This window comes from Monodon monoceros, unplaced genomic scaffold, assembly GCF_005190385.1.
Source record: "Monodon monoceros isolate NGI ecotype Baffin Bay Population unplaced genomic scaffold, NGI_Narwhal_1 Super_Scaffold_8, whole genome shotgun sequence".
NCBI classification, from domain to species: Eukaryota; Metazoa; Chordata; class Mammalia; order Artiodactyla; family Monodontidae; genus Monodon; species Monodon monoceros.
The window spans coordinates 9,298,783-9,322,707 of record NW_021703785.1 but is presented as its reverse complement, the minus strand read 5'-3'; the positions used below and the strand labels follow the sequence as shown (position 1 = coordinate 9,322,707).

General features: G+C 38.3%; 1 protein-coding gene across 6 annotated transcripts in view; it reads right to left on the bottom strand.

Moving 5' to 3' along the window:
• Positions 1-1,291: 1,291 nt before the first annotated feature.
• The window catches only part of FGF14 (fibroblast growth factor 14), a 622,404-nt gene continuing 599,770 nt past the window's right edge, over positions 1,292-23,925 (bottom strand). For 5 of the 6 annotated variants that reach the window (XM_029210354.1, XM_029210355.1, XM_029210356.1 and 2 more), the window contains 2 exons: positions 7,300-7,498; positions 2,201-4,310 (listed from right to left, as the gene is read on the bottom strand). In XM_029210354.1, the coding sequence (XP_029066187.1) occupies positions 4,174-4,310; positions 7,300-7,498 (336 nt within the window). In that variant the 3' untranslated portion in view covers positions 2,201-4,173. Of the gene's footprint in view, positions 4,311-7,299; positions 7,499-23,925 lie in introns of all 6 variants that reach the window. The other variant, XM_029210351.1, reaches the window with a different exon arrangement.

Here is a 23,925-nt window from a genome sequence, read left to right as displayed (position 1 = left end):
GACAAGTTTGCAGATGGTGTTGGCACCAACCCTGCTTGCTTGGCTAACCATCACTGAGGAATTCTTCCATAAAGGACTTTTTAATAAGATTCTACTAATGTCCTAAGATCTAAGAGAATCACTATATACTGTTGTCTTCCTGGACTCTGAGCTAATCTAGATTTCCTACCGCGCATTGGAAGGAATGGCCTCCACGACCTCAAATGCAAACACAACGTGGGAATTAGACCAAATGATAGAGAAAACCAGGTAAAAACAAAAACATAACTCAGTCTTTGTTTGCAGATTCACTATCAAACCTTTGAAACCCTACTCAGTATTCGAGAGAGTCAGCAGGCCCTGTGTGCCACTTTGTAAGCTAAGAGAGCTACACTATGAAATGTATTTCACTCCAAAGTAATACTCTTCACACCTGGAGTTTGATATGCCTGCGTTTAGCTCAAAAGCTTGCCCTGGGTATAGTCTTGTTCTGAAATAACATTGAAAATAATTTTTAATGATTTTCAGTTCCTTCTAAAATGGATTTCTTAGTCAATCTGGTCTCTCCTTCAAATGTTAATTCTCACTCTAATATTAGGGAGAAAACTTTAAATGAAGTGATACATGTCTAACTTAAAAAGAGAGAAGTTTTTTTCTTGTTTTTTAAAAAAGAACCAAATCTGATGTTGGTCATCCTGAAAACAGCGGACTGTTGTAGTGCTTTAGGCATTCATTAAGCAACTGGCCAGGTGTGATAAAGAAACTCTTCTTACTCTCCAAGAGGCAAACAATTAGACAGACTGCAGCAGGAGTCTTGGGGGCCCATCTTGAAGCCAGCCCTTACCCCAAACACTCAGGGCAAGGGAACATTTAGAGCACGAATCTCTAAATTCTCCAAGATTTGTAATGACATGATGCTCAGTTCCATTTTACTCTTTATATAGGCTGAACCATTTGCATCTCTTCTATAATTTTTCCAAGTAAAGTTGTAGCAAAGTACTTTAGAAAGCAAACTTACAGGAAAATAAAATGATGTCACCTGAAATATCAAAACAATGAACATTCCAGAGCGTTGTTGAGGAATGAGTGAAACAGCTACCATAACAAATCAGTAGACATAACCCTCTCACACCAGATATGGATGCAAAAGGAATGTGATATTGGAAAGAGTTGATAAGATCGACATGTACATGGAGGTACAGAACGTGGTGGTCTCTAAATACAAATGAATTCCATCAGATTTACTGTACGGAACACCAAAGGTGACAGATTGCACTTACTTAAAACAGCAAACAATTCTTGAGGGGAGAAAATGGTGGAGTCTTATCCTGGAAAAATAGCAAGAGAGGTATCATCAAAGAGCTAAAATTTTCTTTGGCATGGTAAAGGGGGAAAATGAGTTTACCAAACTTATTTACATGACATTTCTCTATATCTGTGGGTGATGCAATGCCATTTCATTACATAAAGTTGTTCAATGTTTTTGAATATGCCGTCATATAAATATTTTATTCAATATGTTGTATTTATGAATACAACAAATGATATTCAACACAGAAACTGTACAATGCAGACAAACTCTTTGTATGTAGATTAATACACACCAATGGTTCTTGATACACAGGTCCTACAACATGCAGTTCATCAGTGCTGTCCTCGTTCCATGCAACAGGTCAGACCAGACACAGAGGAAATGATCTAACTAAATCACAAATAACAAGGACCCCTCTGCAATACGTCTAAACATATATTAGAAGAAAGTATTTTGACATCCATTCATAGGGATAAATGCCCTTATCGATAACTCATGTAAAAAACAAAACAGAGATACACATTTACTGAAATCTCAGTCACTTACAAAAATAAATCTTGTCATAATTTTAACCAATAAACAAGCTTACAGGGGAAAAAGAAACCAGCAAGTAGGGCTGATTACCAAAAACATATAGGTGGGGTTGTTTGATGTGTGTGTGTGTGTGTGTGTGTGTGTGCCTGTGCACAGTAGGGTAAGTCCATCTAATTGGAATTTCATGTTGCCACATATTATGGAATATATGTCTTCCCTAAACAATTGGTTAATGAAATTCATCTAATGTATTTTAACTTAGCCTGTTAAAAATAATAGGCTTTAAAGTGGCGTAACAAGAAATCAAGCGAGGTCAAAAGAAGCATTTTGTTGTATTTGTACTTTAGCACTATCGACAATAAATCTACTCAAACGTTATGCTAACATTTTATTTATTAAAGTGGAATTCAATACGAAAATGAAATAAGCATAAACAGTTAAATTGATAGTAAATCTTTAATCAGCTAAGCAGGCCAAAATTTTTAAATGCTGGGCAAGGGCTGTCATGGAGACTTAGGAAAGCAGTGACAAAATAATTTCCCAGTAAATACAATGCAGATGGGAGAAAATGGCGACTGGGTCATCCTTCCACATGGAAATAATAACAAGAGGCCAGTACATTGATCCCATGTATAGTTTTCTATAAATGAGGTTCAGTTTGGTCTCAGTTAACTCTTCTGAGGAGAAAACATTGAAATTTATTAAAAGTATACACAGAGTTAACAAATATATTTCCAAACAGCTTAGTATCAAACATTTTGAAACTCTTTATATCCAATATTGAACATTTTGCATGGTTTCTTCACTGTGGAGTCAACTATTCATGGACTTTCTTAGTCGTTGTCTTCCCTAAGCTCAGAATTCAGCAGTATTAAATTCCAAAGGAAGTTAAGCAAAATCAAAGAACAGCAAAAAAAAAAAAAAAAAATCAGATGGACCGAAAACTTGATGTTTGAACGTGTTGGTTTGTCTTTAGTTTTTAATCTAGAATAATTCAACAGACTGCATTCTGAGATCATGGCAAGGCACCTCTAACTCAGCCATTGGGCCACAGGGGCCCGAGAAGCTGAGTCAGAGGTATGGACTGGTGAATTACACAGTACCTGACTCAGCATGCTGAGCTAAAAAAAATATTTTTTTCCTAATATGTCCAGTGTAAAAACTTGTTAAACACCAAAAATATTAAAGTCTAATTTATAACTAACGTTTGCATTGCTGCTGCGAAAAGAACACAACAGCCGCCTTGCCCATGCTCTGCTGCGTGTGAGTGGAATGCAGCCCAAACCAGGGGTGGCATTAAGTTTGGTTCATTAAAAACAGGAAGGATTCTATCTGAAATGGATTTAGGTAGCGCAATTCTTGTAGGTTGTAATTATTGATTTTTTTTTTTCCTTTTTTCCAAATAATGAGGATTCATAGATGAAAATGAACCTTAATCAGGCCTACAAGGCCTACAGAGTTCTTTGGACCCACTTTCTCAAAAACCAGTGGGTCTTGCTCGCTGGGCAAGGCAAATGTTACCATTACCAGTAAGCTTGTGATATGTATAAAACACACACACACACAAAGAAACTAAGGGGGATGTCAAACCCAGATCATAGAGCGCTTCCCATGACTGCGTTTGACCCCATTTCTCAGCCCGGCCACGTGGCCTCGGGAGCACAGTATCTGCTACTGGACAGAGCATATATGTGTGTTTCATCAGTAGTGTGAGCCAGAGACAACACTCTTAATCTTTATAGATGCAATGTGTCATAATAGGTTTAGAAGGCTTTCTGTTTCCCTGATCGCTCTCCAAACTAAGCCAACCGCTACAAGTTACGATTGAGAGGAACACAATCCCTGCAAAAGGTCACAGACAGTGGAGCCAGCAGCCCTGTAAAAACGGGAAGAAGAGAACTCCATAATAGCACAGGTTTACAGCATCTAACTAGAAATTACTCAAGAGTATCTGTGTGCTACAAAATCGAACTTAAACACATGGAATTCGCCGAAACGGGACTCAAAAAGGAATGTGGGTAGCTGTCAGCAGGCAAGGTATCGAGTGGACTTGTGAAGTAGGTCATTCACGTGAAGTGTCACAGTCACAGAAAAGATATTAAAAAGGCATTCCATATCTGGTAGGGCATTCCATGGTCTGAGTTGAGCTGGTTATCCAGGTGTCTTCTTGTTGTGAGGGCGCAACACGTTGAGATTTATCCACTTGCAACCAAGAAGTTCGAGCCAGCGGGAAGTAAGCGTCTGCTTACTGCCAGCTGCTCCTGGGCCCCGGAACAGGAGGGTGTGGCCAGGATAAATCACTCAACGGTGCTCAGGGCGAGTCAGTCACAACACCTGTGAGGATCTGGCTATGTCGTCTTACTTTTGTTGACTGGTTTGCCTCCATTCATGATTGCAGATGCGCTTGTGCTTTTACTCGGCGTCACCCCGGCTTTTGGGACCGTTTCTCCGACGTCATGCAAAGATGGTTCTCGGTACATGGCAACTAGTGACGGGGAGGGCAGGAGGAAAAGGAGATGTTACCTGGTTAGCTTCACGCACAGACCTCAGCCGTTGGCCCAGTCCCGTTTTCCCTGAAGTCAAGTAACCCCATCAAGAGGGAATTCCTGTTTTAAAGCAGTAAAATCCGGCCCCCAAACAGAAAATACTACTTCCTTTGCATTTTCTGGTTTGTGTATCCAAAATACGCACCTGGGGGCACGTGCATTTTTGTCTAGGAGAGAAGGTTTAAATGGGGGATGTGGCCACACACACACACACACACACACACACCCCACAGGGACTATGTGAGAACGGCAAGCATTTAACCTAATTCTCTTTGTTCAGCGAGAAAAAGACTTTCCTTCCACTGCACGCTGTCAACACGTGGAACTCATTCTCACTCATCTTTTCCATTCTAGGTATTTACACCCCTAGGTCATTAAATAATTTTTCTCTCAAGTGCTTCAAAGGCAATATAATCACACTACTCCCAGCTTCAAAGCCATAAAAGCAATACAGACAACTCACTTTCCTTAAGCCAGGGTCTTCCAGAGATCATTGTTTAGATTTCCTCTCCCGAAATCATGCAAAGAGACCCTTAAATAATTGAAGGCAAGTGTGGGGTGTTTTATATTTTTTATGCCTCATTTTCAGGTATAATCATGAAAATCTGTAATTGATGTCATATAAGGCAGAAGTACAGAATGGCAAGAGGGCAAGTGGGAATGACGTCTGAGGAAGCTCTGGGGAATTGATCTGGTGATATCATTAATCACAATAGTTCACGTGGCTTTTCTGCAAGTGATTCCAGGGAATCCTGGGAAAGGAGATTTCAGCGTGACTGATGCTTGGGGAAAACTGAGTTAAAATCATCTGCCATCAGAAAGACAAGCGAATCAGAGCTGCCCAACCTGCTTTTTAGGGTTTTGAAAGCCTATATTTTACGAAGAGAATTTAAGCTTTGTTAGGAGGAACCACTGTATGCATTCTCCATGTTCAAGGTGGTATAGGATTTCACCTTTTGCAAATGCAGCGTGAGACCTTTCAGCAGCACACAGACTTGAAAGCACATGCGTATCGGACCTATAATAAAGGACTTAGCAAGTGAAAAGGGTTAAGAGATTAATCCATATCCTTGACATACTTTCCAGTCCCTCACTCCCACTAGGCATTTAGTTAGGCGACAACAGCATCAGAGTGCTAATCTTGATCGTCTACGCCGTGAAGCTGTGTAAGGAATATGAAGGCCCCAGAGCACCAGTAATTCATCCAGAATCTAATTTGCCCTAACAATTCCAATGATATAATTTACATCCTGTATGGGTTTTGAAAGTTTGAAATTCATTTTCCTTATCAATTACACTATGTGATAACCTGTCTTTATAATACCCCCTTGTCTTTAGAGTACTTCTGTCTGCTAGTTTTTTGAAAATTCTATTTCTCTCTTCTTCATGTATACATAAACACACAACAAACACATATACACACAACAGTTCAGTGTATTAATAAAATGCAGAGTGATATTACTACCCCATATCTTTAGGGTCTCAGATATTTCCTGCTGGATATACTAAATAGCTGGTTTCCAGATTTTGCCTGATTTTTGTAGAGTTGCTATGGACTTAGTTTTTAAATTTTTTTCACTCGCATTTGAATATCTGACGGTCTCAAAGTTCACTTGAAGTGGTAAAGCCAAATCATGGATACGTTATTTTGGAAGAACCCTCTAATTTCTTTTTTTTTTTCTCATTTTCCTTATGATCTGTCGTAGAATGAGAATAATTCACTCATATTTCAGACTGAAATAATTTTTCCTTTCCTAGATAGGCCCTGGTGGCTAACTGTTTGCGTTTCAATGACTCGTTGTAGAGGCAAATTTAGTTAAGAGTGATATAGTCAATATCACTGACATTATAAAGATGGTATTAACCAACAAGACTGGTTTTCCAAACCTAGGCAAACTGAAAGCTGAATTATATATCCACAGATAATTAACTTCCAATATTTCAAATTATCTTATTCCTATAAAGACAATATGGATTATAAAACCAATATGCGTTTCTCTTGATGGCTAATGCTTTCCTGTAGGAATAAGAAACAAAAAGAAAAATTGAACCGTGTAAGCTGGCTTCAAACGTTTACTTAGTTATTGCAGGTCTGATTTTCTGCAAAAGGTAAACAAAAGCATTTGAATAGAAAAACACTTTTGAAAAGCCTCAATATCAGTTTCTTTTAGTAGTTCCCAAACAAATGTTACACAGATAAAATTCCGGTAGAATCCTTAATGAGAAATGTGCAGATGTTTCTGATTAATTAAAATTTTGTAGCCTCCTCTCCAGAAATCCAATCAAAGTAAATCTGACGGCTTCATTGTTTACAGCTGAGTGTAAAAGAAGGTCAAGCCACATTTGAATTTACTAAACAATTATGCAGCTTGGAAGGGAGACATCTAATATCAACAAGTTCTTTAAAGGCCAACTTATTAACTCTTTATATTTCCTATAATTATACTAATTCACAAATATGTGGTTACTTTCAGCTAGATAACAGCAAAATGGGCAAATACTCAAACATTCCATAATACTCAAAACTTAGTTTTTCTAGTATACCTACTGTCATAGTCACAGCTTTATAATGTCATTGCAGATTTTAAATTTCTTAAATTAATTAAAATTATTTAGGGGCTAGAGAGGTTGGGGTAGTGAGGATCTGAGACATGAGAAATGAGTACAGACACATTTAAATTAATGGAATATATGCGTATATATATATATATATATATATACATAATATACACACATATACATATATACAGTAAAGTGTACAAATCTTAGATGCACAGCTTATGAAGACACCCGTGAATCACCACTGAGATCAAGATAAAGAACATTTCCAGCGTTCCATGAGGGCTCCCTATGGCCATGGTAGAGTCATCAGTGTGAAAGATAAATGTGTGATAAATCTGATAAGGATAAAACACCCATAACACTCACCTTCCAATGGCTTGGGTAGGAAATGAGCTGCTGCCTTGGTTTTCTTTACTCTGTTTCCTTTCATAACTTGCCCTTCCTTGTTCAATCCCAAAAACCAGGCTCTACCAGATTCCTGTTGTCTGTACAGCATCGATGAGTAGATTACATAATAGTTTTCAAAAACAGATTCTTTAAACTTGCATTCAGGGGTAAAAAGTTCCTGTTGAGAAAAAAGGAAGAAATGAAAGTTAGAGGAAGGAATGGGAGCTTCCTCATGCTTCCTCTTCCTTCTTCCATAAACTTGCCCACGATGGCCAACGAGTCAGCCCTTGGGCAGGGATGGCCAGATGTACCTCTTCCTGCGGGTATTAATTGTCCATATACATTTATCAACATACAATGAATAGAGAAGTTGTTGCTACTTTCGGGAATATATATATACACACACACACATATACGTGTGTGTGTGTGTGTGTGTGTGTGTATAGGCAAAAGTATGGATGTCCTTTAATTAGAAATTAGAATACAGGAGCAAACTCAAAAAAATTTCAGTTGAACAGAATACAATTCAACCAGAGTATAAACAGAAACAACAGGATAAAGTAGCATCCTGTATTCACAACAAACTAAACAAAATAAAATATACGTGTAAGGTATAGCCTACTTTCAATATTTCCATAGGAATAATTACATGATACCCTGTTGCCAGTTAAGTTCACTAGGTCACTGATATTACAGGGTGATACATTTTACCTACAAAGAGACAAGCTGACACCTCAAACTAAGCCCCTGACAATCAGCTGGCATACAAACTAGCCCCTGGAGCAGAGGCCAGGTGTCATGTTAGCTGGTCACAGTGACAGGAGCTGAAAATCACGACCTAATCCATGGTTCAGAGTCCCCCTGGAACTCTTGAAGAGAATCATCAACAGCTGCCCTGAGTAAAATTTTTGAAGGGCTTCCCTGGTGGTGCAGTGGTTAAGAATCCACCTGCCAATGCAGGGGACGCGGGTTTGATCCCTGGTCCGGGAAGATCCCACATGCTGCGGAGCAACAAAGCCCGTGCGCTACAACTACTGAGCCTGCGCTCTAGAGCCTGTGAGCCCACGTGCCACAACTACTGAAGCCCACGCGCCTACAGCCCGTGCTCCGCAACAAGAGAAGCCACCGCAACGAGAAGCCCGAACACCACAACAAAGAGAAGACCCCACTCGCTGCAACTAGAGAAAGCCCGAGCGCAGCAATGAAGACCCAACGCAGACAAAAAAAAAAAAAGAAATTTTGGAACGAGTACAATGAGTTGACATGACTCTCAAAGCCATTATCTACACTGATTGATGAATAACACAAAGCTTGCTACCTTATGATTATCATTAATAACACAAATATTCATAGATGAGTTTTACATACTTCTAAAATTTAACCTACAAAGGCATTTCAGATAGACCTCTGTGAAAAATAATTTTAAAATTCAGCCTTCCTAGTTACAGACCATGGAAGTCACTTAACTAGTTTTTGTGGCTATTTTAAATAGGCTCAACACTGTGCTCTTCCATATTTATGAAATACAGATGCAAAACAGCTTTATTGTCATTATCTTTTTAAAAATATCAGGTAGTTAATTTTTTTTCACCTTAATAGATTTTTATGACTACAGAAAATAGTAACTTTTGTTTTTCTTTTAAAAAAGTTATTTTCTATACACATTCTGAAAAACATATCCTTTAGGGTCTAAAAATTTAAAACCTTTAAGAGTTAAAGTTATGTTAGCCATAATAAGGAATGTGACATTATTGTCTGTAGAAATGTTCTTTCAGTATGTCCCATGAGAGTGTTAATTGCAGGATGCAATTTATTGAGAGTGCCCCATAACTTTAATTCACTGAAAGTTAAATTGTTTTCCAAGGGGAACAGGTTTTGTTAATGGCAGGTGCTTTTTAATGACAAAGATGATAGTTCCAGTTATTAATCTGATGAGATTAAAACAGCCAGAAGACAGGTTTAGCCCCCTCCCAAAGGAATTTATGTAGACCTTCATTTCTTCGAGATGATGCTACCTCAGGTTTGAATTAGATACCATCCAAATAAATATTCCGGTCTTCCGCAAAGTTTTATTTCTCCAAATATCCTCCTATTAGTTCTCTAATAAATGATAGTCTCGGTCAGTCAGTCTCCAGGCCCTGCTTCAGAGGAAAGACTGATAAAAGGGTCTGTGTTCATACATTTGTGGTGAGGAAAATAAAACGGAATGCTCTAAGACTAATAAATATAAGATATTGGTTGAACGTGTACCTTCTAGGACAAACAGATTAGACTTTGGCACGTCCTTTGTCTTTTTATTGAGACAAGCCAAGGCAGCTAAGCATATTATTTATTAATACTAGTTAAAACCGGTCTTAGAATCAACTGGGAGTGGGTATGGTAAAGGCTGACCCAGTAAGTCACTCAGTGGGGAGAGGAGCTGGCACCTGCTGACTGAGATATCAGGTCTCTGCCCAGAGCCTTACCTTATTAAGAGGACCATTGAAGACTGACCTTAATCTCGAGACAGGAAGGCCTCCAGCTTTGGAAATGCAGGTCCATAGGGTGATCAACCCTTCCTTATATTGAATTGATCCCCACTGCCATAATGTACGAAACATGGAGGATGCTGCTTGCCTTACCATCAGCAATTAGAAGTGTATTGTCTCTACTCTAAATTGACTAAGTTGAATACGAATGAGAATGAAGATGCTTGATGTGGAAGAAGTCGTTAGGTATGTCTCTGTCACTAAGTCGTTTTAAATCAAATGTTTGCATCTTAAGACTCCAAGCAAGTCAATAACACATCCCCTTTCTACAAGCTGTGCCAGTAACTTCAGAGGGAGGTGATTCTGTCTTCCACAGTGAGAGCCACTGCCTTCAGGTGATTGTGATGGTGGAGGCTGGCTGGTACTTTTTCACCCTTCTTTATTCTTGGTTAAATAATTAATGTGCATACACATACTTACATGCATACACACTACATTCAAAGTTACTACTGTCTAATGCTTTCTGCTAGACTTCTCTAGACATTTCAAGAATACAATCTGCTCATGAAATATTGGAGTTCAAAATAATCCCATCATTCTCATGAGAACTGGTAGGACTAATGGAAGTTGAGATTGGTTACTACTTATTTGCTGTCATAAGGGACAAATAGACTTTCAATCTGCAAATGGGAGACAGGGTGACTATGAATGTCATCTGTGGAAACAGACCTCCTGGGGTCAACCCTGACCCCACTCCTTCCTGGCTGTGAGTCCTTGGGAAAATTACTTAATCCCTGGGCTTCAGTTTCCTCATCTCTAAAATGGGAACAAAAATCATAGGATAATACGGTGGTTGGGAGAATTGAGTGAATCAATACACGTTACATATTTAGAAGAGGACCTGGCATATAGTAAGCACTCAATATTTATTCTAAAAAGGTTTTCCATTATTTATAGTCAAAAATAAACCTGTATCAGTTATTTCAATTCTATCAACAATTCTGCAAACCAAAATTTAGTTACATGATTAGTCTGTGAGAACAATTTTGTATGAACTGTTGGGCTCAGCCTCAGATGTACCGAAATGAACAGGATTCTTCCTGGAAGAATTTTATTAAAATTTTTGTGCTTAAAAATGCTAGTACAATGCAATATTTGCTGTGGTAAACTTACCTTCCTAGAGGGACTATACGTGGGGTAAATGGTACTGTGAAGGACAAGATGTGGGCAATGCCATGGTACATTTGGAAAACTATCATTAGTCCGTTACTGGGACTCTGTGAGGACCGAAGTGCAGAATGATGTGCTAGGTTACAGAAATGTAATAAGGGGTCTTGGGCACTCTGATAAACAGGTTAGACTTCTTATTATAAGCAAGGGGTAGATATGCAGAGTTCTCGAATAAGCAAGGGAATGATAATATAGTCTGATTAGTGTTTTATATGCTGTTGTCTTTGTGGAGGATGGTTTGAGAAGTTAGTAACACATTATGTACTAATGTGTTGAAGCCCAATCTCCTGCAAAATGGACTTGAAAACTGTTTGTAGGACATGTGCAGTTGTGTATTCATGTTAGTAATTAATTTAATAATCAAGGGCACACAAAATAAGGAGAGAAATACCACCAGAATTATGACACATTATTAAACTGAGTTCTGAACTTCCTGGTAGCTGAGACAAAAAGAGAAAGGCTTTATGTAATACAAATTATTAAACAGAGAAAATCTTTTCTTTTTCTTGGTACTAACTTCTACAAGGTATTTCCTTGCAAGGAAAACGTGACTTTGACCAAATAAAGAAAACATAACACACATAACCCAAGCAAAAATGCTCTTGATAGTAACTGTACAATTAATAGAGTCATAGTTTTGTGTTTGAATCCTACAATATGCTTTAGAGGGATAGATGAAGTGAATAGTCCCATAGGTAGGATTGGAAAAAATTGTAATTGATGGGCTTCCCTGGTGGCGCAGTGGTTGAGAGTCCGCCTGCCGATGCAGGGGACACGGGTTCGTGCCCCGGTCCGGGAAGATCCCACATGCCGCGGAGCGGCTGGGCCCGTGAGCCGTGGCCGCTGAGCCTGCGCTCCGCAACGGGAGAGGCCACAACAGTGAGAGGCCCGCGTACCGCAAAAAAAAAAAAAGTGTAATTGATGAGATCCCCAGAGATCAGCTTTGTGGCTGGAGCCACAAACTCAAATGCCTATACTGATCAGGCAGATACGAGAGTGAAGCAGGCTGGCGTCATCAGAGCACCTAGCCTCTATGATCAGGCCCCCCAAGATGCCTGCTTTCCTGCTCTCAGGACATTCCCCGCTGGACCAGGGCCTGCTTCACCTACACCCTACGTACCTGACTGACCTTCCTACATACTTGCCCCTGTCCCAGCTAGTGACTGTTCTAATCTTTAGATCAGAACATCTCCGCCCTGACAGCTTATCAAAGGGGCGGGGAGGGACATGCCCCTCTGCTAGTTTCCCTGGTAACAGATGAGCCAACCGAATGTCAATTCCCCCTATAACTGGTAACCTCCCCCTCCCCCCAGGGGGCAAAGACTGCTGCCCTTCCTGCCTGCCATCTGCCAAACACCGTGGGGTGTCGCTCCAGGATCTTGCTTCAGAGGTGTAAGATTCCCCCTGTCCATTAAACCATCGATTTCTCTATCACTGACTCCGGGCTCTTTCCTAGGTCTAGAAGCCGAGCAAGTACAAGGCTTGTAGGCCTGCAGGCTGCAGCCCAACACAGCACCATGTGAGGATAAATGCCCCTTACTCAGGCTCAGAGCTGAGGGGATGGACAGAATTGCAGAAAGGATGACGGTTCTCATGGGAAAATAAAAACCTTAGATCTGCGAAGTTTCTTCCTGGTTTTTCAAAGGAAGTAAAAAATCCAGATTTCTGGATAAAAATCTCCTTTGTATGGTGGCGGCTATTTCTCTGTTCTTGTTTTTCAGAAAAGTGTAGCACGGACCAATGGTCTGAGGTGGACCTCTGAGCACCCAGTGTGAGACCTCCAATGTAGAGTGGCAAGAAAAGTACTAAAGAAAGAAGGAACCCCAGGTGGCTTATCAACGCAGCCCTAACCTAACTGATCGTATTTATCTATTTGAGTCATACCACGACTGTGCCAGTGAAACATTCTAAAACTGGCAGTGATAATATGAGAAGACTTATTTAAATTTAAGCTCAAATATAAACTCTTTGAAACTGCCAAAATGAAATAGATAAGGAGTTTGATGTGTCTTTTTCTCTTCTTGCCCAGCCTATACTTAGAGCCACCAACACCATCACAACAGAAATCAACAGCAGTTGAGTTCCAGCAGAAGCTTAAATATTAGTTTGTAACTTTGCCAAACTAAATCATCAAATAACAGAATAGAAAAACACAACAATTAAACAAAAATTTCATATCTCCTTTTATGTTGTGGTTGTTTTGAAATGAAAGGACCATCTGTGGTGTACTTATTATCTTAACAGTAGCAGCAGAATTCCTCTTCTGAGGGAAATGTCTTTGTTTAAGAAAATACTGTGATGGGCCATTTGCATGCACCAAGCAGGGCTTCTCAGTTTAGGATGAGAGGAGGGGTGGAGAGAATAGAGGACCCATGTTCCATAATTTGTAACCAATAAATAAGCCATCAACCCAGATAATTCGGCATAATCATAACCTAATAGCTAACAGTGACCTTGAGAATCTAACCCAGTGGTCGGCAAACTACAATCCATGGCCAAATTCATGCTACAAAGTGCAGAGGAGAGTTGTTGAGATTGTATGACCTGCAAAAACTGTGGTATTGACTGTACGGTCCTTTGCTAAAAAATTTTGCCAACTCTGATCTAAGGTTGTTAATCTAGTTTCAGATATTCCCAAATTAAGCTTGGATTGCACTTATGTTCATGTATACAAATGCATACAATTTGAATCAGCATTTTCATCAGAGTTTCATCCCTGGAAAAGCCTTTACGGTGTGTTATGAGCCTGGGCTTCCTGTAAAAGTAGTTAGCTATGTAGTAGTCCACAAACTCCATTTAGTTGCTACATCTCTTTTGTTTTTATCTACAACTATATGAAAATTATGTTTGGTTAATATCTACAGGTTTGCCTAGTACCAGCACCACCACCGTTTCGAAGGGAAAACATAAAAAGAAGCATTCCAGACAAATTTATATTCTAACTATGAGTCTGCCACAACTGGGACCCAGTGCAGCCAAAGCAAACAAACAAACAAATATTTAAAAAAATAAATAAAATTAATTATATCCTTTAATGATACTGTTCTGACACTACCCAGTTTTTTAAAAAAGAAATACAGAACACTCTTAAGATTACATATAAAGGGAAGAATATTCTGACCTTTTGGAAGATTTTATAGTCATGAATTTTGAAACAAAAAATAATTTGTAGTTAACGCTCAAACGCAGAAAATTTAGTTGACTAATGTATTTTATTTATCTGAAATTCTACATAATCAAATATGTACAGTATCAGGCTGTGACTAATGCCCACAGGGAGAAAAAAAGTATAATTTTTTACATGTTTAAGAGGCAGCTTTTATTTGATTATAGGACCCAGTGATTTTGAGTATATTCCCACCAACAAAACAGTCTCCACAAGTCCCTATATTTATAGGACCAGAAGCTGTTACTTAGTTTCTGGGGAAACAAAATTGTAAATGAAGGCTTTGTTTTGCCAGTAAAGACCTTATTTGATATTTAGAGATGTCTGATATATATAGCTTTAGACATATTATTTCATTTACTAAATATTATATTTTAATTTATTATGTTATATTTAATATGTATTTTCTTTTTATGACATTATGCTTTTAAACAATTGTGGCAAGAACAACTTTTATTTGTTATAATGATTCATATTAAGTAATTTAATTATTTTATTTATTTAATGTAAATATATATATTTTTATATATATTATACATACATATATAATCTTAAATATATCATTGCTACTTAAAACGTGGTATTCAGGGATCAATAGCAGCTTCTTCACCTGGGAAGTTGTTAGAAATGCAGATTTCCAGTCCCCAGGGCTGACCTATAGAATCAAAATTTGCATTTTAACAAGACCCCAGGTGATTCGTATGCATATGAGAGCTTGGGAAGCATTAGTATATGTTCCTGTTACCATACAGAACAAATTAATATCAATATATGATCACAAAATTTTAGTAAATATCAAATAAATTGGCATTATTCATAAGCTTTCTACCATCTTAAGATTAGTATAAAATTTATTAAAGCAAGGAAATGGAAGCAAAAATATAAAGTACTTGCAGTATATCTTTAAATAAGAAGCTTTAAGATTATAATTAAAACATGTGCCAACTAGTTCTATAATGTAAATCTGTTTTCTCTAGAATATAGACATGTGTAATTCCTAAAATAATAATGCTTGTAACATGAACAGATGGTATCAGTGCTATAAATATTAGCAAAAAAAATCACAAAATAAATATGCTTAAGAAAGTATTAATACAACCACATACCATTCTTACAATTTGTCAGTGCTTAACAGTGATGCCTCAAAATAATAATGATGATGATAATGGTAATAATGTTAATAACTACAGCTAAGAGTCAAACTGCATACGTCTATACCAAGCACTGTTCTACACATTTGCCTAATCAACTAATTATTCCGCACTATAATCCTGTGAGATTGGTACTATTATTATCCCCATTTTAGAAATGAAGAAACTGAGCCCAGAGGGTTTAACTAACTTGCCCAAGTACATTTATCTTCATCAAGATGAATAATTTAACTATTCCTACTCACTTATCATTCAATTGAAGAGATGCACTTTTTTAGATATGTGATCAATTGCAAAAAATGGCCTGAATTCTTCACCCTCCCTGGATCAAAGCTCTCTTGCATGTAATGTGACTTGTCTTCCCACTATGAGCTAAGGTGAAGGAGGCAGAGGCTTGACAAGCACTTGTACAAGTGGGTTTGTCTTCTCAGCCTCATCCACTGCCCTGAGAGCACCCCTGGGCTAGCCTGCCGGAGAAGAGACACACGTGGAACACAGCCAAGTGGCCCAACCTAAACTAGTCTACTTCCAGACAGGTGATCAAGTCCTACCAAGATCTACAGAGCCACCTAGCCGATCTCCATATGACTCCAGATGCACAAGCATTAATACACTTAACTGCTATAGGCCGCTTCAGCACTCATTGTTTGCTACATGGTGTCATTAAGGAATTGATAACCGATACAGATAATTAATTCAACTGAATTATTATTCAGTTAAAGCTGTACCTTATACAGCTGCTCTTTATCTACATGTAACTACATATGAAAACAAACACAGATGGAAAATAGTAATGAATGACATGCTGTCATCTTGGCAAAAGTGTCACATGTCTTAGGATATAATTGTTAAGGGGGAAAAAGTATATTATTAAAAGAGTTTAAAAAAACAAGAAACAAGAATACATAGGAGTACTCAAAATGAATCTCTTCTCCTCTTTACCCAAGCTGTACGTTCCTTTCCCCCCCGCCCCGTTGATCAATTAAAGAAACGCTGAACAAAACAGAAACTGAGTTGGCTACCCTCTGTTGCCAACCATCCCTCTAACTCACTGCAGTCTTACATTTCCCAGGGAAAGGTTGGAATGGGACGAGGATGTCATGGTGGGGCGTCTCGTGATTAAAAACTGAGCTCTTAGATCAAATGTGTTCTGGTGTTTTGTCGTACATCAGCGCCTCAACAGAAGACTTCTCCAACATGTGTAGGGTCAATTGTATATAACTTTGCCTAAAAGAGAAACATAAAACTGATAGTGCTTTATGCGAAAGGAATCAGACTGGATGTATGTGATGAAACCCAGGAGAAGTGCTGCCATGACTTTTTAATAATTTTCTGAACAATCAGAGTGAATAATGTCATGATAATAGCAGTTGCATACTGTAATATGCAAAGAGTTTCTTGGTCTAAGAAATAGTCAGAGGCTTCATCAGAGATTACCAATGTCTCGAAGTCAGAGCGTTGGCATTACTTCATCCTTTATTTTAAGGATTTTTCAGATTTAGTTAGTGACGTGTAGTTTTGTTACAGCACACATATTACATAAAGCCAAATTTATATATATATATATACTAACCATGATAATACCAGTAAGCATTTGAACATCTTAGAAATGAGGTTACCTCATTCAAAAGGTAAATAATAAAGTCTACTACACAGTCCACATCATAGTAATACCTAAAGCATGATCCACAAACTGGTACCTATCTACAAATTATTTATTTCTGGTCTGCAATGAAACAAGTACAAAACTGAGCAAAAAACACTTATAGACTTCTATAGCAATTTGACAAAATATTTTTACTAACTGTTGAATATAAAAATAAAAACTCTGGACTTTTATTTTGTACTTAAAATATTTTCCAGTAACTTAATTTGATTATATTTTCTGAAAGTATATCTCTGCAAAAGATTGGAAAATTTAAAAAAATACTATCCTTCACCACAAATAGTCTAGGGAACATCGCTCTATTATATATAGGGTTGGATGTGACTATAAATCTAATTAAAGGAGAACTAAAGTGAGAATTAGTAGCAATTATTATTTTTTATTAATGTAAGCCAGTCACAATGCTAAATGCCTTACACAAGTTACCTCATCTTATTCCTTTTAACAAAGCATGATGCTAAAGTTAAGTATCTTGGTGAGAATTTATACAGCTAGTAAGTGGTAGCGCAGGAATGGATCCTAGGCTGTCTGAGGTTTTGACCTCGGCTCGACCTCACTGGTTATACCTGGTCAGCCTAGTATACATAATTCTAAAAGGGAATCAAAGACAGGAAATGTGGCTTGACAACAGGCAGGGCAACCGCAAGGGAAGTAAAATAGTTCCAGAACAAAACTTCTCCAATGAATGACCCTCAAGGAAGGAGTAGAAAAGATGATTAAATCCACTGGATAAATTACTTAAAATTATCAGCCATATTAGTGTTTATTTTATTTTCCATTTCATTCAATTTCCCTAATGTCTCTTGAGTGTTGAGTTTGGATTAGGACTTGATCTGGTGTGACCTTCTACCTGGTCTAGGTCCCTCAGACATTTCATATACCAGAAATAGAAGGAAGAAATCAAGGGAGATAGCATTTAAGAAATGAGTGCATAATTAAGGGATTCTAAAGCTTTGGGGGAAAACCCCCCCAAAAACCTGTGTTCTTAGCCATCAGGGTACTAACGGTGGTGGTGATGGTGGGAGTGGGGAATGGTGATGCAACAAAGATTTCCTGAGTGGAACAAATGCTGCAGAGAATATTCAGCTCTTTTATATTTAACCAGACCAAGATATTATCACATACAGTAGCAAACATTTTCAATTCATATTGCACTAGAATTTTTTGTTAGCCAAAACAAGAGCAGAATTTGCTGTGCAAAAACATTAAGTTTGTCAGTTTTTGTAGTTAGATCAATTCAGTATTTCACCGTGTCCTACCCAAACTGAGTCTGGTTGCTTTATCTTCCTTTATGAACGTTTTCTTTCATCTCCTTGTAAGTTTTGGCCCGTGTTATCTTGAGAAACTGAATATAAAAATGCCAAATATTTAACTGTGACTTTCACTTTGCCAAATTGTATGAGTGAACATGGGCTTGTTTTCATCAGTTTTTTTCTTCCGCCTAACTCTTTGAACTATGTTTTAAAACTATTTTTACAGCTCTGCATGCTTCTCTCCTTAGGCCTATTTCTACATGCATCTACAAGCTTTTTCTACTTTCTTTTCTTTAAGCTCCACTTTAAGTTAGAACTTTCCATAAAAGTTTTTTTTGTGTGTGTTTGCATTGTGGATTTTTCCTAATAAAAATGTACCCAGTCAAAACCACTTATTTGTATAAACAAAAACAAAACCAAATAGATAATCAAAACTATCCATTTATCCAACCTATAAAATACAAGCTTCCATAGAAAAATGAAGGAAGTACAAGTAGGTTCTACAGTATTCCTAAAATGCCATATTCATTGAATAATATTAATTTGTATTGAGCTTTACGATTTTCAAAGGCCATTCACACAGATTTTGTTTGATTTAATAATGCTGTTAAAAATGCTTCAAGAAGAAGAACAGCATTATCCCATGTCATAGATGATGATTTACATCTCTGAGAGCATAGGTCCTCATAAGGAATGGATTAAGATGTTTTTATTTCTATCCATGTGATATTTTATGTACATATTGCTGCTACTGAGCAAATAATTATTAATAATAACAATGTTGAAAATATGAACCAAATGTAAGAAGTTTAATTTTTCCCCCCAGAATATCAAATAAATCATCTTACTGGGATAAAAGAGGTCAGTATCTGATAAAGAAACACTAACAAAAAGAAAAAAGAGAAAAGGAATCATCATCAACACTGAACGTGTGGAATACAGAGGAAGCCCATGTGGTGCTGAAATGATAACCTGAGGATTGCTTTCCTTTGATTTTGCTTTATTAGCTAGAAACACATTGGCCATGACTTCCCAGATTCTGGTTGCAAGCTGTTCGATAATTCCAAAGGTTAACACAAAAGGACAAACATGGAACACTGAAGAGAAAGGTCAGGAAAGTAAGAAAAGAGGCAATAGCAACACTTCCTGGGAAGAAGAGTGAGTGGGGAGAGGAAAACGTCAACCTATTGGCTAAATGACTCTACCCAGGTGAAGCTGTCACCATGAAGCTCAATTCTGCCATGGATTTAATTGTCTAATTGCCACTGGATTATTTTCATGTTGTATTATGAAATTTTACAGGCATTAATGAATTAACTGGTTTTACTTTCAGGTTGCTGGTTGAGAATGTGACACTGTGAAATGGAAAGAATTATATTAATTATAAATAATACTAAACAAATACTAAACATTCTGTCCCAGATATTACATAATAAATTTGAATACTGCGAACACATGGAAACATGTTTCCATTATTCTATACTTAATAATATCTAAAATTCATGCATTTATTTATGCATTGTTTACTGGTTAAATAAATGCATGAATTTTAGACATTATATACTTGCCAGTGACTGTCCTTGATCTGGAGATATAAACAATGAGCAAAAATGATATAGGGTTTCCCTGGTGGCGCAGTGGTTGAGAGTCTGCCTGCCGATGCAGGGGACACGGGTTCGTGCCCCGGTCCGGGAAGATCCCACATGCCGTGGAGCGGCTGGGCCCGTGAGTCATGGCCGCTGAGCCTGCGCGTCCGGAGCCTGTGCTCCGCAACGGGAGAGGCCACAACAGTGAGAGGCCCGCGTACCACAAGAAAAAAAAAAAAAAAGATATAGTTGGTACTCTTGGGGCATAAAGTCTAGGGGAGGAGACAATTATTTACACTACTGATCATATCACTACAAAATAAGACAAGTTCCTACAAGAAAAGGAATGATTTCCATGAGAACACGTAACAAACATGTCTGACCTAGCCTGAGTTGGTGCAGAAAAACATTCAAATCGGAGCTGAGATCTAAAACATCAGCATGAGTTCACTAGGCCTAGAGAGGGGTGAAGAGTATTCCTGCAGAGGGCAACATCATGTGCAAAGGCCCTGGGGCAGAGGCAGAGACAGAGCATTTGGAGGACAAAAAGAAGACCAAAACTGGAATGCAGAGTATGAAGGAGACAGCAGTAGGAGTTGAGATCTGTGTGCTAATAACCACGTGCCAAACTAGATAGTCACGTTAAGAGTTTAGGTTTTTCCGTAGAAACACTGGGAGAACGTTAAAAGTTTTTATGCAGAGCATGTCACAATTGGGTAGGCATTTGGAAAGACCACTCTGGCTAAAGTGTGAAGAATGGAAAAGAGAGCCAGTCTGGATGCAAGAATGCTGGTCTGTCTACTGCAATACCAGGCAAGACTTTGGCAGTGGAGTGGAGTGGAGAGAAGAGCGCAGACTGAGGAAATATTTAGGAGGTCAAATAGTCAGTACCCTGTGATTGTACCTGGCAGCTAAGGGAGAAGGAGTGTCAAGCAAAATGTGTAGGCTTTTTGCTTGTGGAGCTGGAGGTGTGTGTTTATTGCTGTTTTTGAAAGGTCAAACACTGCAGTTCTGTATTCTTGGGCAAAATAAAGCTTAAGTGTATAACATAAGTGTACATAGTACTTTCTATCCTTTTATAGAACATTATTTCAAATATTTAGAGGGTAATTTTCCACAATGTTTTATTTAAATTGTTTCCCTTAAGTAGCTTGTGTGTGTGTGTGTGTGTGTGTGTGTGTGTGTGTGTGTTTTCAAGAGTTTCAATTTCCTTTTAGTAGAGGGGATCAATATTACGTTAGCAATCACGATACGGAGCTTCCCATGCTGTGCTGAAGACATAAGAGGCAGAGTCTAGAAGAGGGAATAGCTATTCCTGCCTTGGAGAAGGGGACAAGCTTTTGAAACATGATGTTATTTAGCTATAGGTTTTGGGTTTTTTTTCAACATCTTTATTGGAGTATAACTGCTTTTGAAAGGTGAATTGGAGTTTGTGAAGGTGAAGAAGAAAGAGAAAAAGCATCCCACTTGGAAGGAAAAGAACTGCCTTCTAGAAATTATAAGAAGCCCCTTGAGGTAGGAGTCTTAGACCAGCGTGGCTGGAAGCTAAGGTCCGTGTGGTGACGTGAAGCTGGGATACACGCTGGCCATGCCATGAGGTTGTGACTTTCTGATCAGCAAAGATGAGCCCCAGAGATTTTCAAGAAAATGGATGAGGTGCTGAGATTGTGTTTTCAAAGATAACCGGGGACTTCCCTGGCCGCCACTGGTTAAGACTTCGCCTTCCAAGGCAGGGGGTGCGGGTTGGATCCCTGGTCGGAGAGCTAAGATCCCACATGCCTCGCGGCCAAAAAGACCAAAACGTGTAACAGAAGCAATATTGTAACACATTCCATAAAGACGCTGACAATGGTCCACATCAAAAAAATAAAAATAAATAAAATAAAAAGAGAACCTATCGTACGATGTAGCAATCACGTTCCTTGCTATCTACGCAAATGAGGTGAAATCTGCATCCTCAGAGAGCCCTGCATAGACTTTATTTGTAATTTCCAACTATTCAGAGCAACCAAGGTGTCTTTCAACAGATGAATGTATAGACAAACTGTGGTAAATCCATACAGTGGAATATTATTCAGTGATAAAAAGAAATTGTCAAGCCATGGGTTATCTTAAATGCATATTACTAAGTAGAAGAAGCCAACCTGAAAAGGCTGTGTAGTGTATGATTCCAACTCTGTGACATTCCTGAAAAGGCAGAATTATGGAGTGAGTAAAAAGATCAGTGGCTTGCAGGGGCTGTAGGGGGAGGAATGGATGGGTGCAGCACAGAGGACTTTGAAGGCAGTGAAATCATCTGTATGATTCTGTAGTGGTACATGTCGTCGTATATGTCCTACGTTTGTCAATATCCATAGGAGGCACAGCACAAAGAGTAAATACTAGTGTAAACTATGGACTTCAGTTAGTAACAGTATACCAATACCAGTTCATCAGTTGTAATATTTGTACCACACTAATGCTAGATGTTAATAAAAAGGGAAACTTTTGCAGGGGGGAAGGGGTTTATGGGAACTCTCTTTACTTTCTGCTCAAGTTTTCTATCAACCTAAAATTGCTAAAAAAGAATAAAGTCTATTCATTTACAAAATTAAAAAGAAAGATAACTAACTCAGGGTAGAGGAGGATTTTAGTCCAGGGGCAGAGATTTGCAGCATCTGCATAGGTTCTCCCATTAATGTCTTAATAAATTCCACGGTACGAATAATTTGCAGTTATGCATTAAGGAAGATATATGTATTAACAATGCTCAAGAATAATACGTGCATGCCCAGGATGGGGAAGCAAAAATGGAATCTCTAGATCAGTGATGAGCAAACTACAGTCCCCAGTCCAAAGCAGGCCTGCCAAATACAGTTTTATTGTCACACAGCCAAGCTCATTAATTTACATATTGCCTGTGGCTACTTTTGAGTTACTACAGCAGTTGATTGTATAGCAATTGAGACCCTGTGACCTACAAGCCTAAAACATTCATCTGGCCCTTTACAGACTAAGTTTGCCAGCCCTTGCGATAGACTCTCACTGGGACTGGCTGAATATGTATAGCTTTCATAGGATTCCCTCATTTCAGAAGAAGTCATATTGAGATACAAAAACCTTCTCAGAAAAAGAAAAAAGAAAGAAAGAAAGAAAGAGAAGAAACAATTCCATCTATGGACAGATCCCTCTGAGAATATCTGAGATTTGGAGATATGATTCTGGAGAAGGTTTTCCACTTTGATCTATATAATGTAGTATTCATGTCGATCCACTATTACTATTACTATTTTGCTTACCACACCAATATACTTCAAATTCTATCAGCAAAGTTACAGAGGCACATTTCTAATGAAATCTGTGATTAAAGTATCAACAATTAAAGAGAAAAGTAGAAATCTGAAGCGTTTGCTTTTGCCTAACCAGAAACAACATTTTTTTTTTTTTTTTTTTTTTGCGGTACGCGGGTCTCTCACTGTTGTGGCCTCTCCCATTGCACAGCACAGGCTCCGGACGCGCAGGCTCAGCGGCCATGATTCACGGGCCCAGCCGCTCCGCGGCATGTGGGATCTTCCCGGACCGAGGCACGAAGCCGTGTCCCCTGCATCGGCAGGCGGACTCTCAACCACTGCGCCACCAGGGAAGCCCCACAAACAACATTTGAAAAATAGATTTATAGCATGTTTATCTTCTCAATGTTCTCATGCGCTGCTAATCAGAGAAGTAAACATAAGATAGTTAGAATCTGATGTAAATAAATTTTAAAAATGTTTAATATAAACTTTAATCAGTTATATAAGGTACAGAAGGAGAGCAGTAAAAAAGCCAAACAAGCCTTATTATAATGAGTGATGATAAAATCAGCACTTATAAGAATAACTAAAAATACTTGGTGAAGTCAGTCTCTGTATCATTTCAGAATGTGTGCAGCTACAAGGAGCAAAGAACAGACTATCTAAATTGCAGTGGCTTAAATATTAGAATTTGAACTTCTCTCTCATGTGAAAAGTCTGTAAGGGTTTGTGCTTCCAGCTTTGGATCAGTGCCTCTGATTTCACCAAGAAAATATACATATATATATTTTTTTTCTCTCTCTCTCCTTTCTG